The following is a 17,556-nucleotide window of genomic DNA, read 5'->3' as shown; positions in this document are numbered from 1 at the left end:
CAAAAAACAAAAAACTCAAGTGCCTGAAAAGGAAAAATATATGACAACACTGTAATATATTCATAGAGTGGAATACTGTATGTAATGAAAAGAAACTATAGCTATGTGTAGCAATATGAATAAGTTTCTGAAATATAATGTTGAATGAAAAAAGGAAGCCATTAAATAACAGATTTGCTAATATCCTATTTATAAGAAAAAAACAAAACAAAACAAAACTCAAGTGCCTGAAAAGGAAAAATATATGTAGAGTTTGGCTAATTTTTGTATTTTTTGGTAGAGATAGGTTTTGCCATGTTGCCTAGGCTGGTCTTGAACTCCTGGGCTCAAGTGATTCTCCTGCTTCAGCCTCTTAAAGTGCTGGGGTTACAGGTACTGTGCCAGGCCAGTTCCTTATAATTAAAGTGAAATCATACAGCATTAAAGTGCTGTAATCCCAGCACTTTAGGAGGCCGAGGTGGGTGGATCACCTGAGGTTGGGAGTTCAAGACCAGCCTGACCAACATAGAGAAACCCCGTCTCTACTAAAAATACAAAGTTAGCTGGACATGGTGGTGCATGCCTGTAATCCCAGCTACTTGGGAGGTTGGCAGGAGAATCGCTTGAACCTGGAAGACAGAGATTGCGGTGAGCTAAGATTGTGTCATTACACTCCAGCCTGGGCAACAAGAGCAAAACTCCGTTTCCAAAAAAGAAAAGAAAGAAAAAAAGAAAAGCAAGCAAGCAGAGGTTCTAGTGCTGTCTGCGCACCTGCCTGTGTCTCTTCCCTCTCTCTTATGTGCTCATTTCCACTCTCTCTGTCTCCCTCTTTCTCCATCAAATGGAGCTGGAGAGTATTTTTATTTTTGTTTGATTTGTTGAAGGATGATTTATGTTCTCTTTTCTTCAGTTTAAAATTGAGTAAGACACGGTCTGGCACAGTGGCTCACCCTGTAATCCCAGCACTTTGGGAGGCCGAGGCAGTTGGATCATTTGAGGTCAGGAGTTTAAGACCAGCCTGGCCAACATTGCAAAACCTCGTCTCTACTAAACATACAAAAAATTCGCCACGCACAGTGGTGTGCACCTGTAATTCCAGCTACTTGGAAGGCTGAGGCAGGAGAATCCCTTGAACCCGGGGCTCAGAGGTTGCAGAGAGCTAAGATCACACCACTGCACTCCAGCCTGGATTCAAAAAAAAAAAGAGTAAGACATTTTATATTTATCCGGGCTAGTTGTCAATAACCATCACTTGTATAAGGCCCTTAGTTGAATTTTTTTCTGTGAGTCCAGAATCCTCAGCAGAAAAAAGCTAGCAAAAACCAACTCCCTCTCAGCCAGCAGAGTTGGTGAGCAACCCCGCGCCTATGACGCCTTTCTACCATCAGGTGGCAGCACATAGTCCTGGAGACAGCCATCAAGCCTAGCACAGTACCCATGTTGTGTCATGCGGCCAATTCCAGTTGCAGGAAATTCTACAAAATCTGATTAGCATTCAACAGGGTTTTAAGCTTTTGCCTGGGAAGGATTTTAGCTGTTGCTTAGGAGACATTTCATCGGAAGGAATCAAAGGTCATTCAGATATATGCAGCAATTAAAGAAGAATCTTTAGCAATATCTTTTTTAAAAAACTCCTCTTTCTAGTTAAAACCATTTTTTTGAAATTACGTTAAATCCCAAAAAGACTCTTTTAAAATAGGCTTACAATTCAGTCTTTGAAATGGTATATTTCCATGGAGAGGTCCTGCTAATTCCTTGTTCAATATGTGGCAAAAGTCCCTGCGTGCGGCTGATGTGTAATTACAAGAGTACAGTCTGAGCTGGTGTTCTGGAGGTGGGAGGAGCTTGTGAACCTCACGGGTAGATCCGCAGGCTCTTAGTTTCTGGTGTTGGCAACTCAAATTACGCCCTCTGTGATCACTGGTTTTCCAAAAGAGGCAGAGTGTACATTGTATTAATAATACATGTGGATGCTTGATTAGCTATTTAATTTTTGAATATTTAGAGCAGTAGTTCTCTATCTCATGTGATTTTGCCCCCTTGGCGATATTTGGCAAAGTCTAGGGCATTTTTTTTTTTTTTTGAGACAGAGTCCTGCTCTGTCGCCCAGGCTGGAGGGCAGCGGCACCATCTCCACTCCCTGCAACCTCCGCCTCCAGGGTTCAAGCAATTCTCCTGCCTCCGCCTCCCGAATAGCTGGGATTACAGGTGCTCACCACCACGCTTAGCTAGTTTTTGTATTTTTAGTAGAGATGGGGTTTCATCATGTTGGGCAGGCTGGTCTCAAACTCCTGACCTCAAGCGATCCTCCTGCCTCAGCCTCCCAAAGTGTTGGGATTACAGGCGTGAGCCACCACACCTGGCTACATTTTTAATTGTCACAATGGGAGAGAAGCTACTTGCGTCTAATGGGTAGAGGCCAAGGATGCTGTGAAACATCCCAAAATGCACAGGACAGCTCCAGACCTCCACCCCCTATACACATAACAAAAGATTATCTGGCCCAAAATGAGAAATGCTGATTTAGAGGAACACAGAATAAATCAGATACTCAACCCCTGAGTACCAGAACTTTAAAGCTGTTATTTGGAGGTTACCATGTGCCAGACACAAAGGGCTTCACTGATTCTAACTTGCTTCATCCCACAACAACCCCCGTTTTCTCATCCCTGTTTTTACAAATGCAATTGAGAATTACAGAGGTTAGAACATTTGCCCAGGATTATTCTGCTTATAAATGGTGGAGCTGGGTTTCAAACCTAGGAAGCCTGGCTTTGGAATCCTAGTGCTTAACATCACACAGCCTGCCTCTTGGTTTCATATATATATATATATATATATATATATACACACACACACACACACACACATATATATATATATATACACATACACACACACATATATGTAATGTTATGTATATATATATAATATTATGTGCATATATATAAAAATGAGCCATTGTTCACATTACATAGCAATAAACAAATACAAGCGGCCAGGCGCGGTGCCTGACACCTGTAATCCCAGCACTCTGGGTGGCTGAGGCGGGTGGATCACCTGAGATCAGGGGTTCGAGAACAGCCTGACCAACATGATGAAACCCCATCTCTACTAAATATACAAAATTAGCTGGGTGTGGTAGCACATGCCTGCAATCCAGCTATTTGGGAGGCTGAGGCAGGAGAATTGCTTGAACCCAGGAGGTGTAGATTGTAGTGAGCCAAGATCACACCATTGTACTCCAGCCTGGGCAACAAGAGGGAGACTCTGTCTCAAAAAAAAACCAAAACCAAAAAGAGAAGTCAGCATCTATGATGTTCAATGAAGGTGCTGAACAAAGGCTCTTCAATGAATAAACGAGTGATCAGATGAATAGGTAGAGATTGGTTGGTCCACCTCTACATGGCCTGTCTTCCCCTTCTAGCACCTTTATGTTTGTTTGTTTGTTTGTTTTTTGAGATGGAGTTTAGCTCTGTTGCTCAGTCTGGAGTGCAATGGCACAATCTGGGCTCACTGTAACCTCCGCCCTCTGCGTTCAAGTGATTCTCCTGCCTCAGCCTCCCCAGTAGTTGGGATTACAGGCAACTGCCATCATGCCTGGCTAATTTTTTGTGTTTTTAGTAGAGATGGAGTTTCACCATGTTTTCCAGGCTGGTCTCAAGCTCTTGACCTCAGGTGATCCACCTGCCTCTGCCTCCCAAAGTGTTGGGATTACAGGCGTGAACCACTGTACCCGGTCTACAAAAAAAGTCTTTAGAAAGTAATCTTGTCTGACTTGCTCACTACTGCATCCTCTGCACCTACAATTATACTGAATGAACAGAGGACTGAATGAATGAATGGATGAGTGAATGAATGAATGAAGTGAGTTGAACCTGGAGGGATCAAAGAGAAAGTTCTGATTTTCACAGTGATCAAGGGCATTTGAGTCTCAGGACTATAGCCAGGTAACATATGGGTTAAGGTAATAGGAAGGTTGGTTTCAATGTAAACACTTGACTCCTAAGGTGGACCTGGTAAGCTCTTGACCTCTACATGACCCCACTGCTTGCACTGTGATCTGCAGTAAAGGAGCAAGGGAGTCAGGCATTCCCGTGGTCACAGCGCTGCCCCTGCCCTGCCCTCCCTTCTGAATCCAGGTGGGGGCAGGGAAGGCCACAGCGTGAGTAGAAGACCTGGGCATGAGGACGTTGGTTCCCCCTTCCCTCCTCCCACTGCATGCCCCCCGCCACCCCACCTTCCCTTTCCTTTTCCCTCTTCTAGAGGTATCCAAAGGTGAAGGCATCAGTAGTTCACCTCTAAATAGTAGTTCATATTTAAATGTTTGCTTAATGGTCATACATTTACAAATGGCAAAAATGAAAGTGGTCTTAAAAATTATCCAGAACACCTTTTTTTTTTTTTTTAAGATCAGTCATATGGAGGCCCAAAGCGGGCAGTGGACACATCTAGGGCTTCATAGCAGTGGAGTCAGAACTCAAACCCAGTTCTCTGAACTCCCAGGTCATTGCTGCTTCTACTATTAGTGATTTCAAAGTCGTTTCATAGGAGGAGTTGGGAGTGGAGCTCACACCTGTAGTCCAGTTACTTAGGAGGCTAACACCAGGATTTCAAGGATTACTGGAGTCCAGGAATTTGAGATCAGTAGTGGACCAGTCTTTTTAAAAAGTCGTGTTGTGGGAAAAGAAGATGTGTCAACAATAAAATAGGGAATTTGTCATGAGAATGAGCCTTGTGGATCTCGTCCTAGTTCTAGGAGACACAGTACATCATAGAAGAGAAGAGTGTGAACATATCAGATCTACATTACAAAAAGTGTAAGTAAGAAATTACATTAATTAGAAACAGAGCAGAGGTCTGGTGTGGTGGCTTACACCTGTCGTCCTAGTAATTTAGGAGGCCAAGGCAAGCGGATCACTTGAGGCCAAGAGTTTGAGACTAGCTTGGCCAATGTGGCAAAACCCTGTCTCTACCAAAAAATACAAAAATTAGCTGGGTTTGGTGGTGCACGCCTGTAGTCCCAGCTACTTGGGAGGCTGAGGCACTAGAATTGCTTGAAGCCAGGAGGCAGAGGTGCGGTGAGCTGAGATCGTGCCACTGCACTCCAGCCTGGGTGACAGAGCGAGACTCTGTCTCAAAAAAAAAACCCAAAACCACAACGGAGTAAAATTTGGCCCTCAAGCCTGGTATTCTCTTTGCTTCCCCTTCTCAGCCTTACACAGATACATTTGTTATTACCACATGGTCTTTTACATATGAAAGGCATTTTACAAACATGTTATTTAAGTAAGAAATGGTTATGTCTGGTTTTGTACCTTTTGATATAAAACTGTTATTTCATAATTGATGTCTGAAAATATGACGTTATACATTTTTACATTAAATAATTCTCTCTAAAAATCCTTTATATTGACAATCTCAGGTCACCCTTACCTTGATGGTACCAGAATTGGCAGAAGAATCAGCCCCATAAATTTTAAAGATTTCTTCAATTGGGATACTGTTCTGTTAAACAAAAACAGCAGTAACAAAGTGTGATCATACCATGGCTTTCTTTTACTACAAAACAAAGCTAGTATAGCTCCAGTATGTCTAAAATTGTGCTTGGGTATCATGAGTACTAAATACAGCAAATCACTTCTGATCAATGGGTGAATCAGTTTCCCAGATACCGATTAGTTATGTTTCTCATTCTTTTCTTTCTTCTTCTTCTTTTTTTTTTTTTAATCTTTTCATGGAAAAAAGGGAATTAGGTATAGAAATGTTCCTGAACACACAAAAAAAGGCCATATATTGCAAGTCCACAATGAACAGCATATCTTTTTTCTTTGCCTCTAAAATAAATGTTTTCACATACAGTGTAAAAATCAAAGTCTTTTTATTACATTAAAAAATGAAACATTTGCTATTAGTAAATCCTAAACATTTAGAAACACTGGTTGAAAATAAATATTCATTACTATAAAAATGCTCAGAGTAGATATGAAATATTCATAAAGTGAAATAGTATTCTTTTCCTTACCATTAAGATTCCAGCATAAGACGATAAAATCATAGCTTCTCGTTCTCTGCGATTTGGATATATGGATCTGCCATGGAATGGTATTTTCCTAATGGGAAATAGGAAATACAAGTGGGGGATTTATTCTTATTCTTTTTGGTGCCTGCTAAGGTTGTGATGACAATTGGTAAGTAATCTGCAATGGCTGTGTGCTGTCCGCTTATTTATATGAATAATACTGATGTGATTGTTCCTCCATTGGTGAAATCCACACTTTGAATTTTTAATCTTTCAATAATGGTGATGAACTTGGCCTCACCTATCCACACTTTCACAGCAATCAAAGATTGGCAGACTGGCCACTGTGGGGGCTGTTTATGGTTTTGCCAGTCATTATCCTTTCCCCTTCATGTGGCAATTTGCTTTGTGGGACCAACCTAACCCCACTGTAAGCCTATATGCTTCTAGAGAAGCTGACAACACCCCTAAAGTCCAAAGATGAAAAACACACTGTGGACTAAGCTGTGAGTGTATTCCACCTCCCCTGCCCCGCCACTGTCTCCCTCTAGACAAGTCAGGTAACGGCCACAGAGACACAAAACACAATTATGTGACTAAAAATATGTATACATTCACCCTTCCCTGGAGAGTGAAATAGGCTGAAACTAGGAATGGTGTCCACCCTGAGGAAATAGAGTCAAGAGGTAGATCCTGATGACGTTGTTTGAGTCTTGAATTAAACCTAACACAGTCCTACCCAAGGACTTTTCAGATACAAGGGTAATAAAATCTACCCCCCAATATTTTCTTTCGTTCTTTCTTTCTTTTTTGCTTAAGGCTGTTCAAATTGGATTTTCTCTCATTACAGCTAAACCCTAACTGTTACACCTCTCCAGGATCAGGTGTGTAGTCCACAGCCACTGGGTAGAAAAAAATAACAGGCCTCCATAATGAGCCATTTGATCCTGTCCTCATTGATTCTGTGTTGTTACCAGTTGAGTGAGTCTGCCCGAACACTCCCTACACATGAGAGAAAATGCTGGTAATCCCAGAAAGAAAATTATTCTGTGCTTTGAACAGCTCAGCTCGGGTACCTACCTGCCTAAATGCGGAAGAATTTGTGTTTGGTAGTCTTTAGGAAGAGATCACAACTTTTACCCATAGAACTGACTGTTTTGGTTGGGTATGGTGGCTCACACCTGTAATCCCAGCACTCTGGGAGGCCGAGGCAGGCGGAGCACTTGAGGTCAGGAGTTTGAGACCAGCCTGGCCAACATGGTGAAACGCCGTCTCTACTAAAAATACAAAAACTAGCTGGGTGTGGTGGCACATGCCTATAATCCCAGCTACTCAGGAGGCTGAGGCAGAAGAACTGATTGAACCCAGTTGCAGTGAGCCCAGATCGCATCACAACACTCCAGCCTCGGTGACATGGTGATTTCGTCTCCAAAAAAACAAACAAGTAAAGCAGTCATGTTTGAGGACAGAGCATTCTTTATTTTTGAGATGGAGCCTCACTCTGTTGCCCAGGCTGGAGTGCAGTGACACATTGCTGGCTAACTGCAACCTTCGCCTCCTGGGTTCAAGTGATTCTCCTCTCCTGCCTCAGCCTCCTGACTGCTAGGACTACAGGTGTGCGCCACCACCCTGGGTGAATTTTTGTTATTTTTTAATAAAGATGAGGTTTCACCATATTGGCCAGGCTGGTCTTGAACTCTTGGCCTCAAGTAATCAGTCTGCCTTGGCCTCCCAGAGTGCTGGGATTACAGGTGGGAGCCACCATGCCCAGCCCCTTAAGACACAACATTCTGTGCAAGAAAGTCTTTCATCTCACGTAAGTCAATTAGCAGAGATGCAAAACATGGAAACATATAACTTCTTCAAGTTGGCAACTGTGGAGGTTCCTCGGGTGTCTTGTTGAAGAGGGATACACCCTGTAGTATTTTCAAATCAGAGTGCTTCATGATGGAAGATGTTAGGGCTAGAACTTCTTCTTTTATTAATCATAGCCATAAATTAAAGAGGAAAGCAACAAACCTATTTCAACTTACACTTCCTCCCACTCCAGCCAAGCTAAGTCTTCTGAGGGATCCAGCCATTGCAAAGCAACGTTGATGGCCAAGTCATAGTGTGCCTGGGAGCAGACGCACAGAGAGCAAAGAAACAGGCTTAGACATTGGCCGAAGTACTCCCTGGACCCAGTGACGATGGCACTGCTAAGCCTATTCTAGTCTGTCATGTCCAAATGGGAAGGATCGTTAGCTCTAATAACCTGATGCTCAGCCAGAATTTTTTTTTTTCTCAGACTTCACAGGGGTGAATCAGCCAGAAGTATTTTGGGATCTTCAGATATTACATTTATCTCCCACTAGAGCAGTTATTCTGGTTTCTGTGGTTTGGAAAAGAAAGGAGAGATGAGTGAAAAGAATACTAAACTGGGAATCAGGAAATCTTGGCTCAAATCTAGGTATTGCCAAAAACTCACGGAATATCCTTAAGTGAGTAATTGATGCTCTCTGAGCCTCGGTTTCCCTGAATTTTTTTTTTTTTTTTTGAGATGGAGTTTCGCTCTTGTTACCCAGGTTGGAGTGCAATGGCACGATCTTGGCTCACCACAACCTCTGCCTCCTGGGTTCAAGCAATTCTCCTGCCTCAGCTTCCCATGTAGCTGGGACTACAGGCGTGCACCATCATGCCCAGCTAATTTTTGTATTTTTAGTAGAAATGGGGTTTCACCATGTTGACAAAGGATGGTCTCGATCTCTTGACCTCATGATCCACCTGCCTCAGCCTCCCAAAGTGCTCCCTAAATTTTAAAATAGAAAGGGGTAAGGTTGGGGGAAGAGGGCCGCAGGGAACAATTTCTGATTCTGTGAGTAGAATGTCAGAAATGTGCTTCCAGGAGTACAGGGGCAGTGTGGTGGGAATTTGGAGGGATGGGCCGTTTTATATCTACCTTGGGAGATAGCTAGAATCCCAGGAAGCCTCAGAGAGGGAAGCTTCATTGGAGCTAGGGCTTGTGGGATGAGAATGTCTACAGATGTGGAAGGACATCACAGGTAGAGGAATTACCATGAGGCAAGGATGGGGCAGTAGGGGGGTAGTCCCGAGTAAGTGACTTGCTGAGAGTCTCACATTTACATATAGTAAAAAGCTGAGAACCAATGCCATGCTCATTTTTATCATAGTAACTACCTTTTCCTAGAGTTCTTGTTCCATAAGCATATTTACCATTTGTCTATCAAAATATTCCTTCTCTCCTTTCAGTCTCCAAACACAGGAAAGAGAAGACTGGTTTTGTTTTAATTATGGTAGGGAGTTCTAAAGTTTTAACATTTCCTAAACAGTGAAGTTATTTCTTCCAGGGACTGAACCAAACTGAGCAGTGAACCTAAATGAATAAATAAACAGGAAGAATTGGACCATGACCAATTGTTGCAACTTGATCCAAAGTTTGATGCCTTGGCATCACTTGTTTTTGGATTTGAAATGCAAGTTCCTGCCCCCTCTTCACCTCCTGAATCAAAACAGCCTTGTAATACGATCTCATTAAAGTTTGAGAAGCACTGCTCTAATCTACTTAAATTCTCTGTTTAATATGTGTACAGAGAGAATAAGGCTTAACTGTTTCCTGAGCTCCAGGGTAGTTTGAAGGTCAGTGAGCCTCGCTCTACTTTAGTCAGAGAAGGAGAGGAGAGGGGGGTGGAAGGAGAGAGTCTTTTTTTATTAGTGCAGGGATAGTAAATGGGCAGTGAAGAAACTGAGGGTTTTCTAATTTCTTTTGAATTCGATCTTTATATGGTTTCTTCCTTAATTTCTGTGATGTGAACTTTCAGATCCTGAGTCTGGGTTTCAAAATAAATAACATCAAGGATTTTTAGTGTTACTTAATTTATTTGGTTTTCCCCCACTAATGCAAGTGGTCAAAGAAATTATTTTGAGAACTACATGATCGCTAATTTTGTCAAAATTTTAACTCCATGGATATAATATTTTACCTTGCATTAATTTTGCTTTTAAATCTTCTAAATAGCAAATAACTCTCATGATTTTTATTTTCTCATTCTCTTTTTGCTTTCTGGATAGTGGGTTGAAATGACCATATGAACAATCTTAGGGTGAGGAGAAGATGAGGAAGGGGACATTTGGGGGATGGGTGTCAAAATTAGCTTTGTTTATTGTATAAATTAGACCCTTTTTCTCTCTCTTTAATACACATATAACACAAATATGACTCGCATCAGCATGCCTTTCTTTACCATATCATCTAGAAAGGTGAGTTGCCTTCTTCCTTTTGGGTCAAATTCATTTTCCCGAAGTCTGATGCCAATATAATCTCCCCTTAAAAGCAAGAGAGCAGCATTGAACCATTGGAGTGACATGGGCTCTGTCTGCAGAAAGAGGCTTTTTTCCCCATCCCTCCCTCTCCCACCAAAATACGAGAGAAGTTGCTGATGCTCTGGTAGCTGAGTTAATACTCAGTTTGGGTTTACATGATAATTCAACAATGCTGCAGTTTAAAATGTATAACCATAATTAACTGAAATCACATTTATCTAAATATTAAACTCAACTGGAACAGAATTTACAGGAAAGCAAAGAATATGCCAAATACCCCCACACAGAAATGGTTTCACAAGACCGAAAGGATTGAGACACGCTGTTTAAAATAATCATTTGCTTCCCATGTTAAATTCAAGCAGCATGTCCAAAGTTGATCAATTCCATATATGTAAAATTCTATAGATAAGTATTCTTTTGTCATAAGGCATTTTCTCTTTAGAATGCAAATATCCTTAGGAGGAGGAATGCATAAAAACTTATTAGCGATTCCACTTTAGTTTATCCTTAGCAGATACTTTCCTAACAGTGACTTTCAATAAAAGAAGGTAAAATGAGCACCATGAGGGGAGAAGAGAAAGAGGTGCTACCCTAGGAATGTCAGAGAGAGGAAATGGCACAGGAAAAGGACTATGGCATCTCCCAGGTTGATTTTGGCACAGCTCAGTTTTACATAAAGTGGAGAATAAGTCTGTTTCTGGCTTCTAAAAGCTTTTCTTCTGAGTCATTAAGCTTAACTAGATTGATAAAAATTCTTACAATTTTGCTGTGAAATTTTGGGATACTTTGAAGTAGCCTAAATGTATTCTTTGGATATAACATTGTATTCTATCACTTTTGACATTCCAATTCTTTGGGTGAGATGTGTAGAAGAGTTGACATTCCTGATCATGGTTTGTTCTTTACTATTCTATTGGCCTCTAACATATAATACAAATATGACTTGCATCAGCATACTTTTTTTTTACCATATTATCTAGAAAGGAAAGTTGCCTTCTTCCTTTTGGGTCAAATTCATTTTCCCCAAGTCTGATGCCAATATAATCTCTGCTTAAAAGCAAGAGATGAATATGAATTCACATATATGTGCATACACATATATGTGTACATGGGTACTATATATGAATTTACATATAAGTGTATACACATATATGTTTCTTCCAGCATTTCTTAAGAACTTATTAAAATAAAATGGTCTTAGTAGGCCGAGAAAAGATATTTGATGGGGACTGTGATAAGGCCTTTGATGAAAAGGGTATTACTGTTGTGTCTATAACACATATGAGACAAATTTTATATGGTCTGTGATTTTTTTCTTTTTATATGGTTTGTGATCTTTCACCAACATTTGTTAAGTGCATGTCAAAGAAAAACTACCATGGGAGGAAAACATCTCTTTCAAAGGAATGTTCAGATGTCAAGAAAAAGGAGATGAATTTCTTAGTCAATAAGGCTGACAATAAAAGAGGCAGAGCAGAAGCTGCAATTTAGACGCTGGGCCCTTTCAGGAATCTCTCCTATACCTTTTACCAGCAGGGCCAGCCCCTTTCAACAGCATCCTGCCTACACAGGCTGACTGGGACACAGGCTCAGCTCTTGGGCTCTAGAATGGGGATGCCTCGGATGTGCAGGCTGCCGGCAGAAACATCCTCCCAAGAGTTTCAGCATCCTGGCGTGCACTACATGTGAGGCCTCCCTGGCAGGAGACCAAGAGAGGCCATATCATCCTCTGGCTTTCTCCTACCTTGCAGAAATAGATCTTTCCTTAGATTTTTACCTGCTGCCAATACCTAAGCCATCTATGACGTGAAACCCACCGAATGCCAAGTGTCATAAATGAAAGTTATTCTCAATCATACTTACAAGAGCTTTTTCATCTCCTTCTTTATGAGCCTTCTTTCCATGGTTAAAGGCTTAGCCAGCTGAGCAGGTATCCGCAGCTAACACTTCACTTGATATCCTGTGGGAAGACCCAGCTTCTCTGAGCCTAGAGGCTACAGCAGCAAATCAGAGAGAATTTGAGTTAGGGATGCTATCACTCCAAATACCAGTCATGGAGTCCTAGGCTCTGGAAGGGATCTGAGGGAACACCTCATTCAGGCCTCTTATTCAGCAGATTTAGAGTCAGAGAGCTGCTTGGAGGCTCATGCACTGTATTTTGTGTTTATTTGGCGCCTTTTGTTCCTTTCAAATTTTCCAACACTTATTTACTTAATTTACACTTCCTGGCAATAATCTAGCAAGTAAAACCAAAATGGTCCATGTAATAGCTGATGAGTCTATTCGGGCATAACCATCCAAGCTAGATGGATGTGATTCATCTAGATCTGAATGCATTTGGGTTTTTCTGTGACCATTCAACTCCCAATGAGTTCACCCTGGCTCAGTGGCTCATAATCGAGTTTTCCATAGAATCCATCTATAACCTCCGATGACCAGAAGGTCCTTGAAAGAACATGTGGTTATGGCAAATATGTCTTCAATTCCCACCCTGACATTGAATCAGAAATTGAAGATCAGGTGATGGGGTCACAAGGGGTCTGAAGTCACCAAAAAGGAGGCTATCAAAAATCACCCCTGTTGAATGGGGTACTCAGGGAGAGGTATAAGCAGGATATCAACTCTATCTGTGATGTTTTATTTATTTTTTAAATTTATTTTCTGGCTCTGCCACTATGCCCAAATAGTTGTTCAAACATTGTCCTGGATGTTTCTGTAGAAGGTGTTTTTTGATGAGATTATGATTTAAATCAGTGGACTTTGAAAGCAGATTGCCCTCCATCTGAGTGAGCCTTGTCCAATCAACCAAAAACTGTGATAGTACAAAAGACTGATCTCCCCCATGCAAGAAGGAATTTGCCAGTAGGCAGCCTTTGGATTCAAATTGCAACTCTTCCCTGATTCTGCAGCCAGCCAGGCGGCCTCCACTATCAGATTTTGGACTGGCCAAGACTCCACAATCATGTGAGCCAACTCTAGAATCGAAATATTTGAGCAAGAGAGAGAGTTAAGCCTATACTGCTCCTAATGTTGTGTGTGTGTGTGTACGTGTGTGTGTGTGTGTGTGTATCCACACATCCTGTCTGTTCAGTTTCTCTGTGGAACGCTAATGCACAAATCTATCAAAATGTTAATAGTTGTTGACTCTGGAATTCTAAGTCCATGGATGTTCATTATACTATCCTTTGTACTTTTTAAATTGTGTATGTTTTTAAATCACTCTAAAGATGATTGGAAAACAAACTTTAGAAATGGTTTTTTGAAAATGGTACCATATAAACACTAAGCCTCACTTGATTCAGCTCTACTAACAGTAAGCAAAGAGCAAACAGGATGCCACTAATCTAAATGAATTCTTCCCTAGGCTAACTTCATTATTTTGGATCATTCTTGCTGCCACTATATTTGCTTTAGTTTTTGGGGAGTGGATGAGATGTGGATAAGGTGAAAGTGGGGAAGAAAGTAAGAGCATTTCACAGGAAATTGAATAAATATCAAGACGATGATATTGCTCCCTGCAGGGTTAACTGGGAGAGGATACAGCAAGCCATAGAGGTGGCGCCATCGCCTAGAGAAGAACGAGCCCTGGACCCAGGAAAGCCACACTCATTGATGTGGCTGTGCATCTTATGCTTCCTGGCCTCAGGTATTATCCAAAAAATGATGGGCCTTGCTAACACTGCCCAGAGCACTTGTTACCCCAACATTCTGTAACTATATAAGGTCTGGCATGCATTACAATGCTCCTGATTCAATAATATGGAAAAACATTTGTTGCTAGACTATTTGACCTAGCTCAATTCCTTGACAGGGAGTGGACACACTTAGCATGTGCTTTAATTCATTCTTGTCTTGTAATTCTGAGTAAGCCCTTTGAGTTTCAGACTTACAAGTTATAATATCTGCATTGCTCAGTTGTTGTAACAGCTTCCTCTTAGATCATCCCTCATCCTTCCCATCCCCTGTCCCCACCACCACCATTCAATGTGGTATAATTTGCAAAGGTTTAAATCTTTAAAATGTGAGTATGTCCCACTCCCAAACTACTAGGCTGTAGGTCAGAAGAGCCTGTGAGGTCACCAACTAGTTGTGCACCTTGAACAAATTAATTCGCCTCTCTAGTTTCATTTCTCCCTCTGTAAAACAAGCATTGAATGATTGGAGAGGTTCCCTACAGCTGTAGAAGTCAGTGATTTATATGCGTTTAGTAGCTATGCGTGTTTTAAAGAAGGCCATTAGCACAGACTCTAATTCAGCTAGATTTGAATGCTGAGAGTTACCCCTCTTCTCTGTCTATAAAGCTTTAAAGAAAACAAGACCGCTGGCTGAAAGCACACACAAAAGAGGTACTGGAAAGATGTCAGCTGTCTCAGGCTTTAGCCGTTTCATAGAAACAATTCCCTAGAGGTCAGAGCCCCCCCAAATTCTATAGGAATATCATTCCCTGGAGAATATCTGCACATTCCATGCAGGTTCCCTGCTGCACCCCTGCAATTGTGGTACAGGTCTCTGGGGCTGTACTATGAGGTGCCTGCCCTTAACAAATTCCCCTTTGAGAACCGCTCACCAACCGGAGATCGATTCCAGTGCTTTTGTTCTTCGCTTCTGGAGGCATGCTGGAGCATCTGCGCATCTCAGGCTGGTGCTCACAGACATCAGGAAAACTTGCTTTTTCCTGGTTGCTAGGAAACTGTGAATGAATTAAAATCATGTGTTTTAAAAATACACTCCCGCGGCTGGTTCGGGGCGCTCCCTTAACTTCTTGAATAGCTGCGCCACGTGTGCTGCCTGGGTTCCCTGCGGGGCAAGGGGCTGCTTATCGAGAATGTGGCGTCCCTGTGAGGCACCACGGTCCGGGACTACACCCAGATGAACGCGCTGCGGCGGCGCCTCGGGCCCCGGGGCCTGGTGGTGCTCGGCTTCCCGTACAACCAGTTTGGACATCAGGAGAACGCCAAGAACGAAGAGATTTTGAATTCCCTCAAGTATGTCCGACCTGGTGGTGGGTTCGAGCCCAACTTCATGTTCTTCGAGAAGTGCGAGGTGAACGGTGCGGGGTCGCACCCTCTCTTCGCCTTCCTGCGGGAGGCCCTGCCAGCGCCCAGCGACGATGCCACTGCGCTCATGACCGACCCCAAGCTCATCACCTGGTCTCCGGTATGCCGAAACGATGTTGTATGGAACTTTGAGAAGTTCCTCGTGGGCCCTGATGGTGTTCCTGTGCGCAGGTACAGCCGCCGCTTCCAGACCATTGACATCGAGCCTGACATCGAAGCCCTACTGTCCCAAGGGCCCAGCTGTGCCTAGGGCGCCCCTCCTACCCCGGCTGCCTGGCAGTTGCAGTGCTGCCCTCTGGGGGATTTTCATTTATGAGGGTGTTTCCTCTAAACCTACAAGGAGAAACACCTAATCTTCCAGAAAATAACCCCTCGAGAATGGGCGCTGGTCCTGTCCATCCCAGTCTGTCTGCCAGACCAAGGCGAGTTTCCCCACTAACAAAGTACCAGTTGTTAGCAGAAAAAAAAAAAAAAAATTACACTCCTGCACACCCACCCCCATTATTTGAAGGAGGGCAGAAAGTCATATATTTGGGACAGGACTGTGATCCTGGCCTGAAGTTCATGTGTCTTTTTACCTGAATAGGCTTGTGTTTCCCATCTAAATGATTCATTGAAAAGCCAAGAGGATGGGAGGAGTTTACCTCCCCTAGAGTTTTTTTTTATAGTATTTGGCTGCAGACATAGGAATCAATTGACTAAGCAAGGATTGCTGGGGAAGCTAGTGAAACTCTGGCTCCTATGTACTTCGAGTGCCCCAAAAACCTGAAGGTCATTCTACTTGGTGAATGTCAACACAAAACAGTGGCAATCCTGAAGAAGCATCACCTGGGTTCAAGCCGTCACCATCTCTCTAATAAGTGATATCCCTGCTCACACACCTGCCTCCTTGTCTTAAACACTTGCTCCCTTGCTTAAAGCCTGCTAATGTTTTTTTTTTTTTAAATTGCATTTTAGGTTTCAGGGTACATGTGAAGAACATGCAAGATTGTTGCATAGGTACACATATGGCAGTGTGATTTGCTGCCTTCCTCCACATCACCTATATCTGGCATTTCTCCCCATGCTATCTCTCCCCAACTCCCCACCCCCCCGAAGTCCCTCCCCTATGTCCCCCCCGACAGACCCCAATGTGTGATGCTCCCCTCCCTGTGTCCATGTGTTCTCATTGTTCAACACCCACCTATGAGTGAAAACATTCGGTGTTTGATTTTCTGTTCTTGTGTCAGTTTGCTGAGAATGAAGGTTTCCAGGTTCATCCATGTCCCTACAAAGGACACGAACTCATCGTTTTTTATGGCTGCATAGTATTCCATGGTGTATATGTGCCACATTTTCCCTGTCCAGTCTATCATCGATGGGCATTTGGGTTGGTTCCAGGTCTTTGCTATTGTAAACAGTGCTGCAATGAACATTCGTGTGCATGTGTCCTTATAGTAGAACGATTTATAATCCTTTGGATATATACCCAGTAATGGGATTGCTGGGTCAAATGGAATTTCTATTTCTAGGTCCTTGAGGAATTGCCACACTGTCTTCCACAATGGTTGAACTAATTTACACTCCCACCAACAGTGTAAAAGTGTTCCTGTTTCTCCACATCCTCACCAGCATCTGTTGTCTCCAGATTACTAATGGCTTTTGTCTGTGTCTCCTCTGTACCACTAGGCTGGGGGCAGAGTTTGTTCTTCTGGCCCATCTATGGCTGAGTGTCTGTTGTTGACACCTCTTAATCTTAATTTCCACTCCTTTCTGCTGGCCATATAAGGCACTTGATTACCTGAGATGTGATTATGAAAGACACTTAAAAAACCCCCTAGATTTGGAATTTTCCTAATTGTTCCATTCCATATTTAGTTTATATTGTATCTAGATGCTTTCAGGTTCTGTGAGCCTAAAGTTTATACAATATGGGGACCCTCTAGAATAAAAAGAATGCAGCATTGTAAATATAAAACTAGTACAAAATTGAATATTTATTTAGAACTATTAATTACAAGTTACAGATTTTAAAGAGCTGACAAATATCACAAACAAAAAATAAGTATTAATATTTTTATGATTACTAACTGCCTAACATACGCTAAAATTTCTTTTTTTCTTATATACTCTTTGATTATCTCTTTTTTTTTTTTTTTTTTTTTTTTTTTTAGTTGCTTTTTTTTTCCCAGGCTG

The 17,556-nt window shown here is 42.2% G+C and overlaps 2 protein-coding genes across 5 annotated transcripts in view; one reads left to right on the top strand and one right to left on the bottom strand.

Moving 5' to 3' along the window:
• The window catches only part of CUNH2orf80 (chromosome unknown C2orf80 homolog), a 22,111-nt gene extending 7,094 nt beyond the window's left edge, over positions 1 to 15,017 (bottom strand). Inside the window, exons 1-6 of one of the 4 annotated variants that reach the window (XM_032278447.1) lie at positions 14,896 to 15,017; positions 12,188 to 12,318; positions 10,243 to 10,324; positions 8,035 to 8,117; positions 6,005 to 6,092; positions 5,416 to 5,487 (exon numbers count right to left, since the gene is read on the bottom strand). In XM_032278447.1, the coding sequence (XP_032134338.1) occupies positions 5,416 to 5,487; positions 6,005 to 6,092; positions 8,035 to 8,117; positions 10,243 to 10,324; positions 12,188 to 12,228 (366 nt within the window). In that variant the 5' untranslated portion in view covers positions 12,229 to 12,318; positions 14,896 to 15,017. Of the gene's footprint in view, positions 1 to 5,415; positions 5,488 to 6,004; positions 6,093 to 8,034; positions 8,118 to 10,242; positions 10,325 to 12,187; positions 12,319 to 14,891 lie in introns of all 4 variants that reach the window. The other 3 variants (XM_032278445.1, XM_032278446.1, XM_032278448.1) reach the window with 3 other exon arrangements.
• Positions 15,018 to 15,107: 90 nt separating this feature from the next.
• LOC116551867 (glutathione peroxidase 1-like) lies at positions 15,108 to 15,857 on the top strand. Its single transcript, XM_032278449.1, has one exon. The coding sequence runs from the start codon at positions 15,194 to 15,196 to the stop codon at positions 15,629 to 15,631; it is 438 nt and encodes a 145-aa protein (XP_032134340.1). The 5' UTR covers positions 15,108 to 15,193; the 3' UTR covers positions 15,632 to 15,857.
• The last annotated feature ends 1,699 nt before the right edge of the window (positions 15,858 to 17,556 follow it).

This window comes from Sapajus apella, unplaced genomic scaffold, assembly GCF_009761245.1.
Source record: "Sapajus apella isolate SASKATOON/1434 unplaced genomic scaffold, GSC_monkey_1.0 scaffold10, whole genome shotgun sequence".
Taxonomy (NCBI): Eukaryota; Metazoa; Chordata; class Mammalia; order Primates; family Cebidae; genus Sapajus; species Sapajus apella.
Note: the sequence above shows the minus strand (reverse complement) of the source record. Positions and strands in the feature narration are given on the sequence as shown.

What these genes read in the sequence shown, in the direction of transcription:
- LOC116551867 (XM_032278449.1), top strand. Translation starts at nt 15,194, where the DNA reads ATGAACGCGCTGCGGCGGCGCCTCGGGCCCCGGGGCCTGGTGGTGCTC.